This window comes from Taudactylus pleione, unplaced genomic scaffold (assembly GCF_031769625.1).
Source record: "Taudactylus pleione unplaced genomic scaffold, aTauple2 ptg000814l, whole genome shotgun sequence".
Lineage (NCBI taxonomy): Eukaryota > Metazoa > Chordata > Amphibia > Anura > Myobatrachidae > Taudactylus > Taudactylus pleione.
The window spans coordinates 2,675,122-2,694,099 of NW_028285216.1; the positions used below are offsets into that span (position 1 = coordinate 2,675,122).

The 18,978-nt window shown below is 46.7% G+C and overlaps 1 protein-coding gene and 2 non-coding genes across 4 annotated transcripts in view; 2 read left to right on the forward strand and 1 right to left on the reverse strand.

Moving 5' to 3' along the window:
* Positions 1-3,374: 3,374 nt before the first annotated feature.
* On the forward strand, positions 3,375-3,447 carry TRNAK-UUU (transfer RNA lysine (anticodon UUU)). The gene has a single exon. It is a non-coding gene; the product is annotated as a tRNA-Lys (tRNA).
* Positions 3,448-3,717: 270 nt separating this feature from the next.
* Positions 3,718-3,790, reverse strand: TRNAK-UUU (transfer RNA lysine (anticodon UUU)). The gene has a single exon. It is a non-coding gene; the product is annotated as a tRNA-Lys (tRNA).
* Positions 3,791-4,134: 344 nt separating this feature from the next.
* The window catches only part of MDM4 (MDM4 regulator of p53), a 53,211-nt gene continuing 38,367 nt past the window's right edge, over positions 4,135-18,978 (forward strand). The window contains exons 1-3 of one of the 2 annotated variants that reach the window (XM_088458165.1): positions 4,135-4,326; positions 5,495-5,607; positions 8,805-8,879. In XM_088458165.1, the coding sequence (XP_088314291.1) occupies positions 5,527-5,607; positions 8,805-8,879 (156 nt within the window). In that variant the 5' untranslated portion in view covers positions 4,135-4,326; positions 5,495-5,526. Of the gene's footprint in view, positions 4,390-5,494; positions 5,608-8,804; positions 8,880-18,978 lie in introns of both variants that reach the window. The other variant, XM_088458166.1, reaches the window with a different exon arrangement.

Consider the following 18,978-nt stretch of genomic DNA (forward strand, 5'->3'; position numbering starts at 1 on the left):
AGGAACCAGCACCAGGCTGCAGGGCCAGTCCTGGTTTAAATATAAGGAGAAAAAAATTGCATAGTTGTCCCCCTATATTTAAAACCAGCACCGGACCCAAACCAACCGGGGTGTAATGCCGCAGCCAGGAGACCCGGGTCTCCAGGGCCAAAGCATTCTCACCCCAAGCTGCTCAGGCCAAGCCGGGGATCTCAGGGGAGGTGGGGACCCCGAAACAAGGGCCCCCCCCCCTCCAAAAACCCCAGGCTTGATCTGAAGCCCGGGGCTCTTCCCCGCACCCCTGGGCTGTGGGTACGGGGGGTAATAAAGTGTAAAATCAAAGTAAACTATTGTATTTTACAATGGAACTACAAGTGCAAGCATGCCTGCCCTTTGGCATTTGTGGAACTACAAGTGCCAGCAGGCGGCCGGAACCCGTACCGCCACTGTAAAATAAATAGTTAAATAAAGACAAAACACACACACACCTTAGATAGTACAAGTTTATTACACACATACAGCAATCACACATACTACCTGTACCAGCCGGTCGGTACACTTGTCCCAAATAGAAATCCGTGTGCATAGCCCTACAAAAAAGATTGTATGCTCACCTCCATCCTGGTGCTGCTCTCCGTAGCATACAGGTTCTTGGCAAAACACTAAAACGACTTACCCGAACCAAGCCGAACAGATGTAAGTAAATGCTGTTACATATACTTACACCTCGGGAAATGACAGATGACCGAAATCATCTGTAATTTCTCACGGGCCACTAGCCAATCAGCGGCCGCACATTGGCTGGTTCCACATGGGTCCCAACCAACTATGGCTACATGCTGCCTGTAAATGGTAATAGCAGCATGAGGCATCTTGTACATGGGAGTAAGGGAGATAATGGCAGACTATTTCAAACTTTTAAAAAAATTTAAAGAAATTCTTGAAGAGTTGCCCGACAACCACACTGTGCAGACGCACTTCACAGAGGGCCTTATTTTTCAACGTGTTTTATCATTCACAACGAGTGATAAAACTTGTTGCATATGATAAATGGTGCTCCAGCCAATCAGCTCTCAACTGTCATTTTTCTAACAAATGACAGTTAGGAGCTGATTGGCTGGAGCACCATTATCATACACAACAAATTTTATCACTCATTGTGAATGATAAAACTAATTGATAAATAAGGCCCAGACACTGGGAGTTTTACAAATCTGTCTAGCATCGGGGCCACAAACTGAAAGCTGAGCCTTCAGTTGGCAAGCCTCTCCTCGCCTCCAGGTAGCCGCAGCATGACTGCTGAGATTCCTTTTCAACCAGACCCCAACAAATTTCCTTGACCCAGCACCTGGCATCTGTCTATGCCACCTATCAGCCCAGCTCAACAGGTAGCATTCAAACACTGTTTCCGACGCAGAGCTCTCCAGCCTGCATAAGGAGCTCCCTTTCCCCTTCTCCCTCTCATCCCCTCCCATTCAACACCCTTAACTTTAAAGTCAGCAGTCTGAATTTGCGTGTCAAGTGATGGCCTGATGGAGATTCTATTCACATCTCCAACTACTTTCACTGATCAATTTGATCCACCAAGACTGGTGCCCTGTACCAGTTTTGGCACCCGGAGCAGGAGCTCCACCTGCTTCATCCACAGTAGGCCAAGTCCACACATACATAATCACACATACAGTACATATATAAATCACACATACATCATACTCACAAGGCCGTTGAGAGCTGAACGGGGCCCGGGTCCTGGGTATCCAGTATGCATACATTTACACACAAACTCACATATAGTCACACACTTATACACATACATACTATATAGTGTCCACCTCCCTCTTACCAGTGGTTCCCAAACTGGGTGCCTCAGGACACTTGCATGAGTGCCATGGGTTGGTGGTACAGTACCAATTAAAATTAGTTTTGATCAATGTGGTAGGCAAAACCAGTTCTGGTGGCTGACGATCATAAAAAAGTGGACAAAGAAAATAACAACCCTGTCCACCACCACATAACTGAACCTAAGGATGACATATAAGCCCTATTTACTCAATTTAATAAGTTTTGCTCTGTTTCTCAATAAAAAACTTTTGGTCTAGGGGTGCCGTGAAAAAGATGTTGATACTCTAGGGCTCCGTGACTCAAGAATGTTCGAGAACCACTACCTTAGAGGCTGGATAGTAATCATTACTCTGGATACACTGTCTGCAGCAGCTCCTCCCATCCTCTCTCCCATGGTTCTTGCACTGACTGTACAAGGCCGTGTAGCCCAAGGACCCCACCCCTGCTCGGACTCCAGCCTTACTTTACTTTTCAGTTTCTCCAGCTCGCAGTTAGGGATGGCCATTGATGGGCTAACCATCGAAGTTCACAATTGATGGTCCGATTGGTGGTTAACATCGATGGCATGAAAACATGTTTTTTTGCACCCATTGATGGCCATCCCTGCAGAGGGGAATGGCAGGTACTGGGCCAATCATTAAAAAGGGGTGGGGCTTAGCCAGACACAGGGGGGCAGACGATCAATGGGCTCAATTCAATTCAAAGCGAATTGAAGCCCGACTGAAGGATTTCCAGAAATCCGACAAAACTGCTGGCGCGATGTCATTTTCTGCCCTTAGCGCAGCGGAAACAGCATCGCTTACGTCAGAGAATGCCGGTTCTCGCAACTAAACACCATGTTTAAGGCGTGAGAATGGACATTCTCAAACATAGCAGCGCGTTGAATTGAATAGCTACGGGAGCTCCCGGGGCATGTCTCTCCCCCCACACCTTTAATCAGGCTCTGCACATATGAACCCCTGCAATCTGAGCAGCAGGAAGGAGGGTGAGGAGAGTTCAGCCTACCAGAGAGGATCAGAAGATTTTTCGGTACTGCCGTAGCTTTGCGGCCCCCTGCTGCATCTGTGTTGCAGATACGGAAGTAGCGTAAACTTCAGGAAATACTATTCGGACCCTTGCGGGCTCGCTGTGCTCGCCACGCTGCGGGCACGGTTTATAAGCCAGTGTCCGATGTCATTCCCTACCATCCAAGGTCATTCCCTACAATCCAAGTGGGCATGGAGGGGGAATAAATCCATGTGGCGAGCCACCGTGCCTGCAGCGTGGCGAGCGCAGCGAGCCGACTAGTATTTCCTGAAGTTTACGCTACTTACTTATGTTCACTGAATAGTGAAGATACGCAAGTAGCGTAATCAGGGGCCGCAAAGATACGTAAGTACCGATTTTTCCACTAACAAATGTAGACACTTGTTTAAGAAAAGCATTTCAAAATAATTTAGAAGTAATCCAATTAAAATACATAAACAAATGCTTGGGGCACTTTCCACATAAAACACAGAAAAGATTTCCAAATATTTACTACCCTTTCAAAATGACCTATTAGAGCAATGAGTGCCCGGATAGCTCAGTCGGTAGAGCATCAGACTTTTAATCTGAGGGTCCAGGGTTCAAGTCCCTGTTCGGGCGGCACTCTAGTTTTGTTAATTTACAATAAATATTAACTTTTATGTGCAATAAATTGTAGTAATTTTCAGTATTTTGTAAGAGAAGGTGATCATAAATATTCAGACTAGTTAAATTTCAGGGGATACCTGCGCAGCAGTGTGCACTGTGTATAGCCAACATGTACAATAGACTCATCCTATTTCTGAAAGGACATTTACATGTAAATGCTCATACAAAAAAAGTAAGAACAATTATAATTTCAATTTAAAAAGAAATAAAAAATTAACGATTCGCCCGAACAGGGACTTGAACCCTGGACCCTCAGATTAAAAGTCTGATGCTCTACCGACTGAGCTATCCGGGCTCGTTGCAGTAACTTGCACGGGAATCATCCATCTAACTCTTACATGCCTATCTTAACTAACGGTACTACAAATGTGTGTGAATGCCCCTTCCCTGATATGTCATGTGAATTCTATAATGCATTTATTTCTATACGTTTTCGAGGAGGTAATTTAATAACAATTATTAAATTAACCCCGCAGCTTCTAGCGAGAAAGTGACATTCTACATCCGCAGTCGCTTTCGGTTTGTGGAACGTTCATAACATTATTAATGGAATTTTCAGGACTCAGCTGTAGTAGTGGAATGGAATGGTCCTAGAAGACAGCCCAGAATCAATGGGGAGTCTGCAATGCATAGTAGGGTCTGCCCCTCTAGGATACAGGCTCTGTCTTCTCTATGGTTTATCATTCTGCTCCTCGTGGTCCCTCTAAAATGGCCGCCTGAAGGAAAATTTCTCCTGTAGAGGAAGGGAAACGGCGAGTGCCGCCATGTTACGGAAGCCGGACGTAGTCATCCCCTGGAAGATGGCGCCTTCTCGCACTTAGTTGTGGACAGGTAGGCCGTGTGCGCTATCAAGGGATATACCGGCGCTGTGGGATGCAATGGGATTATATTAGGGTGAGGGAACCTTCTGGCCCTGCTGTGTGACACCTTACGCTAATAATACGACACCGTTACTTACACAGGGCGACCTTCTACATACCGGCTGGCTGTTTATACTTGCACCGGGGCAGCTGCAGGGGCCATAGACCGGATTGCCAGTAACCGTTTTTAGCCTGTTAGGGATTAGCGGGACACCAGCTCCGTGCCTTGCGTTAGTCACATCACACATGCTGCTATTATTTATCCACGGAGCTTTATTTTTGTACCGCCGTATTGGAATTATGATGTAATTATTTAATGTATATAATATAAAGTCCCTAAATACATCCAATGAACATTACAAGATAAAGTACATATACGTATGTAATAGGAAAATAATAGGTCTTGCACTCCTATAGATAATCCGTTGTCACTCCATGGTCTTGTTCGTGTCTGTTGAGTTAAAGACTAGGCACCTTTTTGCAATTTTGTAGCAATTTTTTTTTCAAGGTCACTAAACTTCCCTCCACACCTGTAGTAGTGAGGGTAAAAGGTAATATTTATTTTTTCTCTATTAAACCCTTCCCCAAATATAACACACACAAAGTTGTTAATATTTTATTTGAGTGTTTTAGCTGTAGATTATCTGCTACCTTCTGGATAGAATGATGCCTATAGTTTAGATGACTTTTTGCTTCATTTGATACTGCTTTCATTCATTTTATCAGGTGTGTGTGTTTGAACAGTAGCTATACCAGTTCTCTCTCCTTGGCACGTCCCGTGGGATTACTATAGATATCTGCACATGGCATGACGTGCCATGGCTACAGGCCAATGGCAGTTGTGTGCACTGGTACCTTCTCAGAGTTCCACCCAATTCAACGGTCTGGCAGCTATTCTGTTGGCTAATATGTGAGGAGACTGACCATGAAGTTTGCCAGTATATTATCTGTTTAAGAGTCACCCCACAAATATATCAAACTTTGTACTTTTATTTTAGCAAATATATGGAAGTGTATTAAGTGTACGTCTACAGGTTTGTATCACAATGATCTAGATTTATTATTTGGCACTGTAACCCATGGGGCGATTTTTGTTTCTAGTTGTAATTCTGCTGTACGGCCTTTTCATTATATTATAGGCACAACTTTAGACAGCTTGGTCACTGCCAAAATGACAACTTCTACCTCCTCACCTCAGCTACTAGGACTAAATCCTTCTCATTGTAGCCTACAGGACACAGAGGGGAATGCGGTATGTAAATAGTCCTCGTAATTGTTTACATGGTGCCACAGATTCTGCAGCACTGTACAGTCAAACAATCTCATGTTTACATAAAATCTGCCCACTTTTCAGTCCGAATTTTGTCTGTACTTATATTTGCACTTTAGCTGCTTTTTCTATTTGATCCTTCATGTTTTCTATGTGAATTGTCTACTATGTATATTCTGTTTTACAATAACATGTTGATTAGGTATATAGGTATGTTCACTATTGGGTAAAAGCAGGATTTCTAGAGGGGAGTTTTCAAATTCTTGTTTTTTTGACCAATTGGGGCCAGCCCATGAAGAATGCATAACTAGTAATTAACAAGCTATATAGGCAGGTATTCTAGACTAATTGCTGGCCAAAATCCACGTGGCGCAGGGAAAAGCTATTTAGTAAAAATAGCCTTTTTCCTGTGTTCAAAAAATCGGGACTCTCGTGGGGAAACACACTCATTCTGTGTAAACTGCGGAATAAATGTGTCCGTCCCCCCCCCCCCCCCCCCAGCGAGCCCGATTTGGTGGTTTTTATGTGGATTTTACCTCGCACCTCCATGAGCTGCGAGGTAAAGCCCTACTGTGAGGAATCCCCGCTAATTGAATAGGTCCCATTGGGGTAGATGTATGATAGCGGCACTTAACGTGCTGCTATACCGCTTCCTGCTTCGCCTCTTTACCGAGGCGAAGCAGGAAGCACTACCGATGAGATGTAAGAACATCTCATCGGCCGGAGAGGGGGAGCTTTAACTCCCCCCTCCGGCGCTACCCGCTAGAGATAGCAGCGCATCAGCCTATTCCTGATGCGCTGTTTCTCTGTCCCGGACGGCTCCACTGAGCATGCGCGGGATCTCGCAAGTATCGTGAGATCCCCGCGTACAGCCCTGGAGCCGGCAGCAGCCCCAGCAGGGACAGCGCTGTCCCTGCTGTGGGGGATAGGCTAGCACCAGGCTGTAGCTGTCAATAACGACAGCTACAGCCGGCCGAACGGTCATGCGGTATGACCGTTCGTACATGGCCCTGCCGCTCGGCGCTGCTATCTTGTAGATAGCGCCGATAATGACAGGGTCGCATAGCGCTCCTTTCATTTACCGCCCAGACCCCCGGCATCCATAAAACTTCAGAAACAAAGCTATATCTTGTATGTGAACAAAAAAAATAAAATTGCTTAAACACCAACAAACATAATTAATGCCAGAGTAACAAACACCAATCTGCAATTCATTTGCAAATGGTCAATTATAAGCAGTTTGGTTGTGCTGGTGACTGTCATTGTCCACTATTTGAACATATTCATGATCACTCACGAAATAATACAGCTTTCTCAGGTATGTGTGCCTGTATCCCAGTCTGCATGTGCTAGTAATTGCATGGGCACACTTATACCCCTTTTCTGCCAAAATTCCGGGTCTGACCCGGAGTTGGAACAGAGTTCCTATCCGGACCAGACCCGGAATTTAGCCGGCGCCGACTCTGGATATTCCCGAGTCAATGCCGCTCACACCGGAGTCGGGTCTGCACGCTTTCCTGGCGTGAAAGTGGACGCTTGTAGATGACGTCATCTCCAGGCGCCAGATCAATTGGCCGGCTAGCAGCGCACTCCAGGTCATCGTGACCCGGAGTGTGCTGTTCTCACAGCAGGGTTTCATGGGCTACACCCGTGTTAAACCCTGCTATTTACCTGGGTTGGATTGCCGGGTCACTCGACCCGGCGATCCACCCTCTCCCCTTTTACACCAGGGAGCTGCGCAGGTTAACCCTGCAATAACCCGGGTTTTAGCTCCGGTGTAAAAGGGGTATATTTGTCTGGAACATTTTGCCTCTACTGGCACAAACTAGCACAAGTGCCATATCTGCACCTGAAAAGATTTGTCCATTGTATACATAAGTTGCCTGGAGCAGGCAACTAATACTATAGTGTTATCTTAACAAGTATCACCATAAACAGTTCCATTTTTTACCATTTATGTATCAGGTGAAAACCATAGCTTTTAGGTGCCTATTATATGCCAGTTATGGTACCCGCATCATTGCTTCATGTGTACTTGTATCACCTCATTAGATTACAACTCTTTCGTGCTGGACAATTTTTACGTTCTGTTTTCATGTTATTGTATGTAATTTGTTTATATGATCATTCCCTCAATATACAGCCCTGTTTAATATTTGGGTTCTTGATGTGCAAAATAGTAAGAGGCTAGTCTGGTTACTTTTTGCTTTTTTGTTAATTACTATTTAAAATAGGCTAATTCTTAAGCTGGCCACACACTAGACCAACTTGCATCCATCCATCCAACTAGTTAATTGGTTGGAATGAAAATCTGGTAAGGGATTAAAGCAAATGACAACCAGCAATTTGCTCCCAAATACCAGAAAATGGACAAACTTTTTTCAACAAATTGTTTAGATCAAACATTTAACAAACTATTCTGAACGAACATTTTCATCTGTTTTCTGGCATTTAGGAGCAAATTGCTGATCATCATTTACTCCCATTCCTTACCAGATTTTCATTCCAACCAATCAACTAGTTGGATGGTTGGATAAAAGTTGATTTAGTGTGTGGCCAGCTTCAGGCTGGGTACACGTCTAAAGATTTTCTGTCCAACCATCCAACTAGTTGATTGGAATAAAAATCTGGTAAGGTATGAAAGCAAATGACAATCAGCAATTTTCTCCCAAACGCCGGAAAATGGACAAACTGTTATGTGAGCATATTGTTTAGATCACAGGTTCTCAAACTTGGTCCTCAGGACCCCAAACAGTGCATGTTTTCCAGGTCTCCTCACATACTTACTAGTGAAATAGTTAGCTGCACCTGTGGATCTTTTAAAACGTGTCAATGAGTAATAAATACACCTGTGCACCTGCTGGGTGACCTGGAAAACATGAACTGGGTGGGGTCCTGAGGACCGAGTTTGAGAACCACTGGTTTAGATCAAACCTTTAACAAACTTGTCTGACGACCATTTTCATCTGTTTTCTGGCATTTAGGTGCAAATTGCTGATGATCAGTTACTCCCATACGTTACCAGATTTTCATTCCAACCAATCAACTAGTTGGATGGTTGGACAGAAAATCTTTAGGTGTGTACCCAGCTTAATGCTCTTAATTACAAAGTTCAAGTATTTAATACAGTTTATCGTAATGTATTATATTTTAACTTTTTTCCTCCCCATTTCATCCAGGTACGGGCACAGCCAACTCTCCTCAAGCTTCTGCACATGGCAGGGGCAAAGGGTGACACATTTACCATTAAGCAGGCAAGTTTCCAGAAGAGTCTGGTACTGATTTATTTGCATATGTAATTTGAAACAAATGTTATATATGTTCATGGAATGTTTCTGAAATAAAGCTAGCAATATGGTCGTATGTAATTTACATATTTTGTGCACATTAAAATAGCTTGTCCCATTTAACTAAATGTGCAATCAGTAGCTGCTGGGATCATGGCTTCCCTTGTCTGCAAGGATAACCTATACCTTTAGCTAGTGAATTCCATGATACAAAGATATAAAGTCCTAGTGTTATTTAGTTAGAATTCGCATAAATGCTGTTAATATGAACATCTGCCTTAGATTTCTGCACTTTTTTTCAGACCGTTTGTGTTCCATCCCTGTTTTTACAGAATATTTAGCAAAGCATGTAGAAATGTTTTTAGGTAACTAGAGGGCCCATTGTTTGCATTTGGATTTTGTGTATGTGGGTTGAAGATGGAGTTTACCAAGTTTCCAGAAATAATACCGAGCCTCCTGTACCCAGGCGGCTCTAGCCCATGTGAATGTTTACCTTAGAGCAGTGGTTCCCAACTTTCTAGATTAACGGCATTTTTTTCACTGCACCCTTGGCCAAAAGTTTTATTACTGAGAAATTCTGCATAAAATAATTAAATTAAGTAAATTGTGCCTATATGTCACCCTTGGGTTCAGTTATGTTGTGGTGGACAGGGTTGTGCTTCTGTTTGTACACATCTTATGATTGGCAGCGCCTGCTCTGGTTTTGCTTATCACGTGGACTGTAAATAATTTGATTTAGTATTGGAACACCAATCCATGGCACCCCTACAAGTGAGATCCACTGCCTTAGAGTGTGAGTAGAACTAGAGTCGGCCATTACTGGGTTTCCCTTTCAATATTCACTTTTCTGGAGTCCCCCTAAGAACAAGCCTCCCCCTCTCAACTCAAATTACACTTCCTATCTGGGGTCACTGTGCTAGAGTGTATGCTCCTTCATAATGCTGGCCCAAAAATAATAGAGATTTCTTCAGTAACTTCAGCCACTGGGAAAACAGATGTAATGGCAGCAGTGTGTCCATCTGAAGCGTCCTAAGGACTCATCAGGCGGCACTGCTGCATAGGTTCTAGTTGCAGTGTGCCATTCTAGGCACCCTGCTAGCCAGATGAGGCTAGCAGAAAAAGGCTCAGAGGGCCAGACCAAATGATTCCGAGGGCCTGATACGCCCCCGGGCAGGAGGTTCCCCATCCCTGGTTTAAACCAATCAGCCATTGATGGTACAGCCGTCGATGGTCATCACTACAGTATACCATAACATTTTGATTTTTATGGTATACTGTTAATTAGTTTTTAATAGTTCTTGACTTAATTCGATCAAAAAAAGTCAGTTAAGTGAATAATGATCCATTTGTGTTTGAATTAAGGAAAATACCTAAAAAAGCTATATTGATGGTACCTTGTCCACACGTCTCCACGCTAGCTTTCCTTTTGACTTAGATTGTTCCTGGAGGGATTACAGAGGAGAGGGCACTTTTTGGGAAGTGGTAGTCATAATCTGCTTGTATTCACTTCTCACCTTTTTTATATTTGTTTTCTTTTTGTTGAAATGGTGAAACAAAACTGGCAAAAGACTATATTTTGGCCATGGGCTGAAGCTGGTATTGGTATTGGTCTATTAAGCAGTATAGTGGGCAAGAGTTGTGTTAAACACAGAGCTATAAAGGTCAGCATGGGGCTGTTATTCTGGTCACCAGTAGATATGTGGAGTGCAGAGCTATTATGGGGGACATGGGGTCAGAGTTGGACAGGAAGTTGTATAAGGCATAGGACTGTTTTTGTGAGCATGAGGCGTATGTTGGCTGCATGGTTAAGTGCTTGAGGCTCTTAATTTTGGTCACAAGGCTTTATTCAGATAAATAGTGGGGAAAAAAAACAGTGCTTGTGTTACACTTAGTGCTATCAGAAAAATAATATTGCTACTAATCAATCAGTGATCGCAAAAAAAGTAGGTCCCAGGCTCCCTTCATTAAAAAAATTTGGGGTCCTACTCCAGTTTCTGGGTCACATCACAATTTATGGTTTTGAGCTCCCCATATGGCATGAGACCACCCCACATGCCCTAAACCTATACTGTACACTATGGAAAGTCAGTTACCAAACTGCCCATAATCTTCCCCATCCCATTAGTGTTATCATTGGGAACTCCCCCCAGCCCCCACGGCCATAACAGCACCCAAATCAATAAAACGTATGAAATGAGCATACTTTGGTGCCTTTGTATTTGTATCATGCTGTTTTTTATATAAAATTAAGTTTCTGCATACTTTTATGTTTTGTTCCTATGTACTAATGGTACAATGCAGGAGATTTCACAGAAATCTCAGGCAAAGTGCTAATTAGCACTGTAGATCGCAGTCTCCATTATTATCAATAAGGACTATGATCTGACCCCTATGGACTAAACTCCAAAAAGCAAAACTTTTTGGAGTTGATCCCCATTAGTTTACACCATGTAAACTACTGTAAGCCTGAGGAGGCTCCAGGTGCAGGAGAGAGATCTTTCAATCTCTCTCTCCGGAAGCTGACACTGTGCACATGTAGTTTGTAGTGCAACGTGGTATTATTTAACATCCAGGTGATTAACCGACCTATACGAGATACACACAAGAGGAGGAACTGGCTTCGTAGGGAGACCATCTCTGCTGACTCTGTATACACTGCTCAGTATTACAGCAATGAGATGGAAACAAGCTGAATAGCTGAAGACACATTAATATTAGACATCTGCATCAGGAATATGACAACATTGTGAGGGGCATGGCCTATTAGCTGCCCTCAGGCTAGCGAAAATGATAGTTTTAATGCTGTAAGCATGTACCCAGCATAGTGGCAACAGTAGCTGTAGGGTACATATGCCCAGGGATGGGGCTGCACTGTACATGTATATTTAAACCCTATCCCTGGATACATGTGCCCAGTTATGAGGCTGCACAGTAGATGCGCTATACATGTGCCCCATGCTGTGTGGAACACCGGTTTCTGGAAATGCCTGGCACACAGGGTTGTGTGGATGCCCCGTGCTTTGTAGCACACAGGGTTATGGGGATGGCTTGTGCTGTGTGGCACACATATTTGTGGGGATTCCCTGTGTAGAGGTGCAGGGAGAATCCTCCCTAACTCCTTCTCAGAGGATGATCCATCTGGGGCATTATTGGACTCTCAAAGGATTTTCTAGACAGAGGAAAAGATCTCAATGTTGCAGTCCACGATACGCAATTGCCTCCAGGGTCGCCGAGTGTCCCTTCACTCGGCAATGAGGTTACTGGGTTCCATGGTATCGACGTTCGACATGGTGGAGTATGGTTTCACTCTGCAGATGTTGATTCTCTCCAGATGGAACGGATTACACCATCTGATAAAGAGACAAATGATTGTGCGGTCTCTGTATGTGCGCCTGTCTGACTTGGTAGTTAAAGAAGTCTCAACAGGGGACGCCCGTTTTGGATCTCGGACTGGGTCCTTCTAACGATCGATGGCTCTCTTCGGAGTTGGGGTGCTGTGACTGGTCCACACGTCTTCCAGGAACGGTGGACGCCCACGGAATCTGCACTGCCGATCCAATGTATTGGAACTTTGGGCAGTGTTCAGAGTGCTGCAACAAGCAAGACTCATTCTGCAGGGGAAACCCATGCAAATTCTGTCAGACAGCGCCACCACGGTGGCTTACATAAATCGTCTAGGAGGAACGCAAAGCAGGCGGCCCTGAAAGAGGTATCCCACATTCTGACTTGGGCAGAAGGCAATCTCCCAGCCATCTCGGCAGTGTTCATTCCAGGAGTACTCAACTGGGAAGCGGACTTCCTCAGCCGTCACGATGTACATCCAGGGGAATGGTCTCTTCACCAGGAGGTATTTCAACTCCTAATGGAGAAGTGGGGACTTCCCGAAATAGACCTCATGTCCTCCAGACACAACCGCACGCTGCTAGTGTACGGGTCCAGAACGCAGAGGCTCTCCTGGTAGACGCTCTGTCGGTACGGTGAACCTTCCAGTTTGCATATGTTTCCTCCGTTCTCCCTCCTTCCTCGAGTACTTCGAAAGTTCAAGCAAGAAGGGGGCAAGATCCTGCTGGTGGCTCCAGCGTGGTCCAGACGTCACTGGTACTCAGATCTTCAGAGTCTCTCCATCGACACTCCGTTGCTGCTGCCTCTTTGTCTGGACCTGTTTTCTCAGGGTCCTTGTCTTTACCCAGATCTGGGTCGTCTGTCTTTGACTGCGTGGTACTTGAGACATCCCTATTAAGGGCTTAGGGGTTCTCCAGTTCTGTGGTGAACACCATTCGCACAGCTTGGAAACCTGCTTCTGTCAGCATTTACCATAGGGTGTGGCATACCTACTTTAAATGGTGTCGGCCCAGGGAGTACGATCCCCAGGTATTTCGGATAGCCAGGGTTCTGGCTTTCCTACAGGCGGGCTTGGATAAGGGTCTCCACCTCGCTTCCTTGAAGGTTCATGTTTCCGCATTGTCTGTGTGGTTTCAGCGTAGGATTGCTCCTCTTCCTGATATCCGCTCTTTTTTTCAGGTTGCCCTTCGCATTCAGCCTCCCTTTGTCCCTCCAGTGGCTCCTTGGGTTTTGGCTGTGGTTCTTAGGGCTCTCCAAGGACCTCCATTTGAACCCCTAGGCTCAGTGGACTTCAAATGGCTCACAGCAAAGACTGTCTTTCTTCTGGCTATTGCTTCAGCTAGAAAGGTGTTGGATTTGGGGGCTCTCTCCTGTAGCCCTCCTTTTCTGATTTTTCATAGGAATAGAGCTGTACTTAGGATTCGCTCAGGTTTTCTTCCTAAGGCGGTGTCTAGTTTACACATTAACGAGGAAATTATAGTACCGGCATTTAACTCACCAGACCTTTCAGCGGATGAGGCCTCATTGGATGTGGTATGTGCTCTCCCTATTTACGTGGACCGTACCAGTTCCCATCGGAAGTCGGTCTCCTTGTTTGTCCTCTACGGTTTCCATAAGAAGGGATGGCATGCCAACAAGCAGACGTCGGTGAGATGTATTCGCATGGCTATCTGAGGCTTGTACTCATGAGGGCATTCCAGTACCGCCCTCTGTTACTGCTCATTCTACTCGGTCTGTGGGTACTTCGTGGGCAGCTCGCCGTGGTGCCTCGGCTGTTCAGCTGTAAGATGGCCACGTGGTCCTTTGTCAGGTATTACGCTTTTGATACCTTTGCCTCTCAGGCTGCTTCATTTGGACGATGGGTTCTCCTTTCTGCACAGGAACGTCCCCGCCCTTGAGGGTACTGCTTTGGGACATCCCCAAGGTATCCTGTGGATACCCTATGGAACCCGCTGCAGAAAATGAGATGGTAAGAACTTACCTTTATATCTCTTTTACGAGGTTCATAGGGTTCCACAGGACTTCCACCCTGTCGCACCTGTGCTTCAGATGGGTTTAGTTCTGGTCACCGGTTTTCCGTCTTTTTCTCTGTTTAGAATGTGAATCTTGTGTGTTCCAGACTTCCTTCTCTCTGTTTTTCTCCTATGGCTTGGTACATAACTGAAGGTGCCTTGGCCTGGGAGCGGGGCATAGGAGAGGAGGCCCCAGACCAAAAGTTTAACTGTGTGGTGCCTGACTGCAGAGCCATTGCCTATACCACAAGGTGGTATGTTGAACTCCATTGGACCCCGGAGAACTGGAGATAACGGTAAGTTCTTACCATATCTCTTATTTTTCTAATTAAGGGGCCACAGGGTGACCTTGGGGTATAGGTGATGCAGTGTCATCTGGGCACCTTACGCAGTAAATTTTTCTCCCAGGATGCACTTGGGTCTCCCTCTATACCCCACCCCTGGGCCAGAGGCACGTCAGTTTTCGTGGGGGGGGGCTGTTTAACAGCCCCTGAAGTTTATTTTTATTGCTCTTAATTCCACTGCGGACAGTACAGGGGACGTCCATGCTGCCACTCCGTCATCCGCCGATACGGAACCGGGGATCTCGGCGGGCCTCTGGGGTCTTGGCTAGCAGGGACCCCGGCCGGGCGCTACGGGGACTAAGGTAAGCAGTGGGTCACCGCGGTGGTGACCCTCTGAGATGCAGTCCTTTTCCCTCAGGGCAGGGGACTCCCTGGGGATGACAGCATGTGGCACTGAGTCATGCGCTTCCACTAGACTACCAGGGACAGCGGGCTGACATGCCGGGGTGTAAACGCTGGCCAAGGGAGGCTGCCTTCCCTGTTCAACAGCCGGCTCCTCCCCGCTGCGCAGCACGCCTTTCCACCGCGGTCTGGCTGGGCTGTGGTAGCTCTCCTCCTCCGGATTCGCCCCCTCAGAGGTCTCCGGCGGCCATTTTCTCCTGGCTGAGTCGCAGATCACACAGGCGGTGTGGAGCCCGGGTCCCCCTTCATACCTCTCCTCCTAAATGTGGTCAGTGTATGTAGCATTGAATCCTACCAGACGCTAAGTCTGTGTAGTTGATTAGTAGTGCCATTAAGTGCAGGTGTTATTTATTCTGCATTGTATGTGACTTTATGCTAGCGCTGTCTGTCTGAGTTTCACTTTCTTCTGTCAGCCATTTTACTTTCCCTGTGCCTATTTTTTTCTCACTGAGCCCTAATACAAGTGTTGTCAGGGTGCAGCCTCACAGTCCTGTTGTTCTGTGTAGTGCGTCACTTACTACAGTATACTGGTATCCTCTTCACCATATCTGGTAGTGAGTGATATGCCAAGTTTGGCTCCCGCCCGGCTGTTATGTAAAAAGTGTACAGCGGAATTAGGGGGGGGTGACATGGTCCTTGAGGGATTGTTTGAGGTGCTATGCTCCTCCAGGTCCCTCCTACAGTCTGTCACTCCGCAGGAACCCCCTTGGGCGTGCTTTGCACAAGCACTAACGGTCATTGCGGGATGTTTAACTGTCCCTCCTGTATTTCCCCACTAGGGTTCACACAGCAGCAGCTTCTGCCATCTCAGAACCTGTTTCAGCTGGCTGCACCCATGCTGGTGTTATCCCCCCTGTGGGTTAATACGATTCCCAATGCATAGCAGAGTGGCTGAGGTGCGGCAGGGGGAGGCACCCCAAAGTAGACCGACTAAAAGATTTTTGCCGTCTCAATCTACTCTGTATGATGACGATATGTCATCTGATGATGGGGTGCTCATGGATAACTGACTCCGAGTCCGCTACACGTGAGGCACAGCCTAGGTCAAAAATTTATATTTCGGGGCTGATACAAGCTGTCAGGGCAGCCTTGTTCATAGGTGCTGGAGGTTAGTCCTCCTCTAAGTCCAAACATGCCTTTTTTAAGGATGTGAAGGTGACTGCGGCCATATTCCCATTATCTGACCAGCTGGTGGACCACCTGGAGGTGGCATGGAAAACACCTGGAAAGCGTTACCAGCCACAGAAACGTCTGGCTTATGCTTACCCTTTTCTTGAAAACTTTTACTAAATGGGAAACCTTGCCAGCGATGGATTCTCATGTGACGCGCTTGGTTAAAAGCGCGACCCTCCCTATGCCTTCCATGTCGTCTCTGAAGGATACCACAGATAGGAAGGTGGAGGTTTGCCTGAAATCAATTTATTCACTTTCAGGTGCCGCGTGAAGACCAGCTATTGCTATCTGCTGAGTGGCTCGGGCTATGGAATGTTGGGCTGACACCCTGGAAAACTCCTTATCTCTGGATGCTACCAGGGAACAGTTGAATCTAGTGGGCAACCTCTGAGATTCAGCTACCTATATTAATGAGGCTCCCTTGGATATCAGCTTATTAAATGCCAGGATTTCCACCGCAGCCATTGCGGCTCTCCGCTCCCTGTGGCTTCGCTCTTCGGGGGCAGATGAGGACCCCAAGAAGGGCTTAGAGTGTTTACCTTATAAAGTAAAGTTTTGTTTGGCTCTGATTTGGATAAAATTGTGGATACATTGGCAGCAGCTAAGTCAGCTTGCCTGCCTTCTACTCCTGCTCCCTCGGGGTCTCTGACCTATTGAGTCCCAGGTAAGGTTAAAACTCAGTCCTTTCCTAGGCAGTGAACCTACAAGAAAACTTCCAAGCCTAAGAAACAAGCTTGGAGTGTGAGACGTCTGGCTGCCAAGCCTGACGACAAGCCCTCAGCCTGACTGGGCGGGCTTCCCCTTGGGGGATCCCAGGGTTGGAGGCCGTCTTCTTCAGTTTGCCCAATACTGGTGTCGGACCAACACAGACACCTGGGTAAGTGAAGTGGTCTCTCATGGGTACGCCTTCTTTCCGCAGAAGGCCTCCCCATCAGTTCTTCTGGACAGGCTTCCTGTCCAACAAGGACAAGGCCTTGGCAATTCAAGAGGCAATACAATCCTTGCTTCAGGTCATTGTACCGGTCCCTTTATCACAGAGGGGAACGGGTTATTATTCCAGGCTTTTTCTGGTTCAAACACCGAACTGATCCCACCGACCTATCCTCAATCTCAAGTCCCTGAACAAATTCCTCAGGGTACCTCGATTCAGGATGGAAACTCTACACTCTATCATACTGGCTATGGAACATGGGGATTTTATGGTGTCACTGGATTTTCAGGATGCATACCTGTATATTCCGATTGCTTTGGCTCACCAGCGTTTTCTCAGGTTTGCTGTGTGACAACATAATTTCCAGTTTCGGGCTCTGCTGTTTGGCCCCTCTACTGCACTTCGGGTGTTTACCAAGATCATGGCATTAATGGCAGCCCATCTGTGGCTGCAGGGGGTCCGCCTGTTACCTGTGCTTCAGTTACTCGGGTGATTGATCAATTGGAAGAAGTCCTCCCTGATCCCATCTCAAAGGATGCTCCATCTGGGAGCTCTGTTGGATTCACAGCAGCAGAGGATTTTTCAGACCACAGAAAAGATCTCCACTTTGCAGGCGCGGGTGCGCAGATGCTTCCACAGTCGCTAAGTGTCCATCCACTCAGCAATGCAGTTACTGCGATCCATGGTATCGGCGTTCGATATGGTGGAATATGCCCAGTTTCATTCCCGGCCTCTGCAGAGATTGATCCTCTCAAGGTGGGACAAATTTTCCCATCGAATAAGAACACAAACGATGGTGCTCTCTCCGGAGGTGCGTCTATCTCTGACTTGGTGGCTGCAGACGGTCCGCCTCACCAGGGGGCGCCCCTTTTGGAGTCCAGACTGAATCCTTCTGACGACAGATGCCAGTCTCCGGGGTTGGGGCACAGTAACAGGTCCACACTCCTTTCAGGGACGGTGGATAGCAGAGGAGTCTGCTCTACCAATCAACATATCGGAACTTCAGCAGTCTTCAGGGCCCTGCAACATTCCAGACTCTTACTTCACGGAAAGCCCGTGCAAGTTGTCAGACAACTCCACGACCGTGCCTTACGTAAACCATCAAGGAGGGACTCAAGTTAGGCAGAGGTGTTGCGCATCCTGACATGTGTAGAAGGCGATCTCCCAGACATATCGGCAGTGTTCATTTCAGGAGTTCTCAGGTGGGAAGCGGACTTCCTCAGCCGTCACGATGTGCATCCCGGGGAATGGTCTCTTCAGCTCCTAGTGGAAAGGTGGGGCCTTCCGGACGTGAACCTCATGGCCTCTCGACAAACTCACAAGCTGCCACTGTACGGGTCCAGGACAAGAGACGCCAAGGCCCTCTTGATAGACGCTCTGACAGTCAAGTGGACCTTCCAGTTTGTGTACCTGTTCCCTCCAATCTCCCTTCTTCCTCGAGTACTTCGGATGTTCAAACAAGAGGGAGGCACTGTCGTCCTGGTGGCTCCAGCTTGGCCCAGACGTCACTGGTACTCAGATCTTCAGAGTCTCTCCATCGACACTCCGTTGCTGTTGCCTCAACGTCCGGACCTGTTGTCTCAAGGTCCTTGCCTTTACCCGGACCTGGGTCGTCTGTCTTTGATGGCGTGGCTCTTGATACATCCCTCATGTCCAAGGGTTTTTCTAGCTCTGTGGTTAACACCATGCTCAGAGCATGAAAACCTGCCTCTGCCAGGATTTACCATAGGGTGTGGCATACCTACTTTGAATGGTGGTGTCCCAGAGTGTTTAGGATATATTTACGATATACAGAGTTTTGGCTTTCCTGCAGGCGGGTTTGGACTTTGGTCTCAGTCTTGCTTCGCTGAAGCTGCATATGT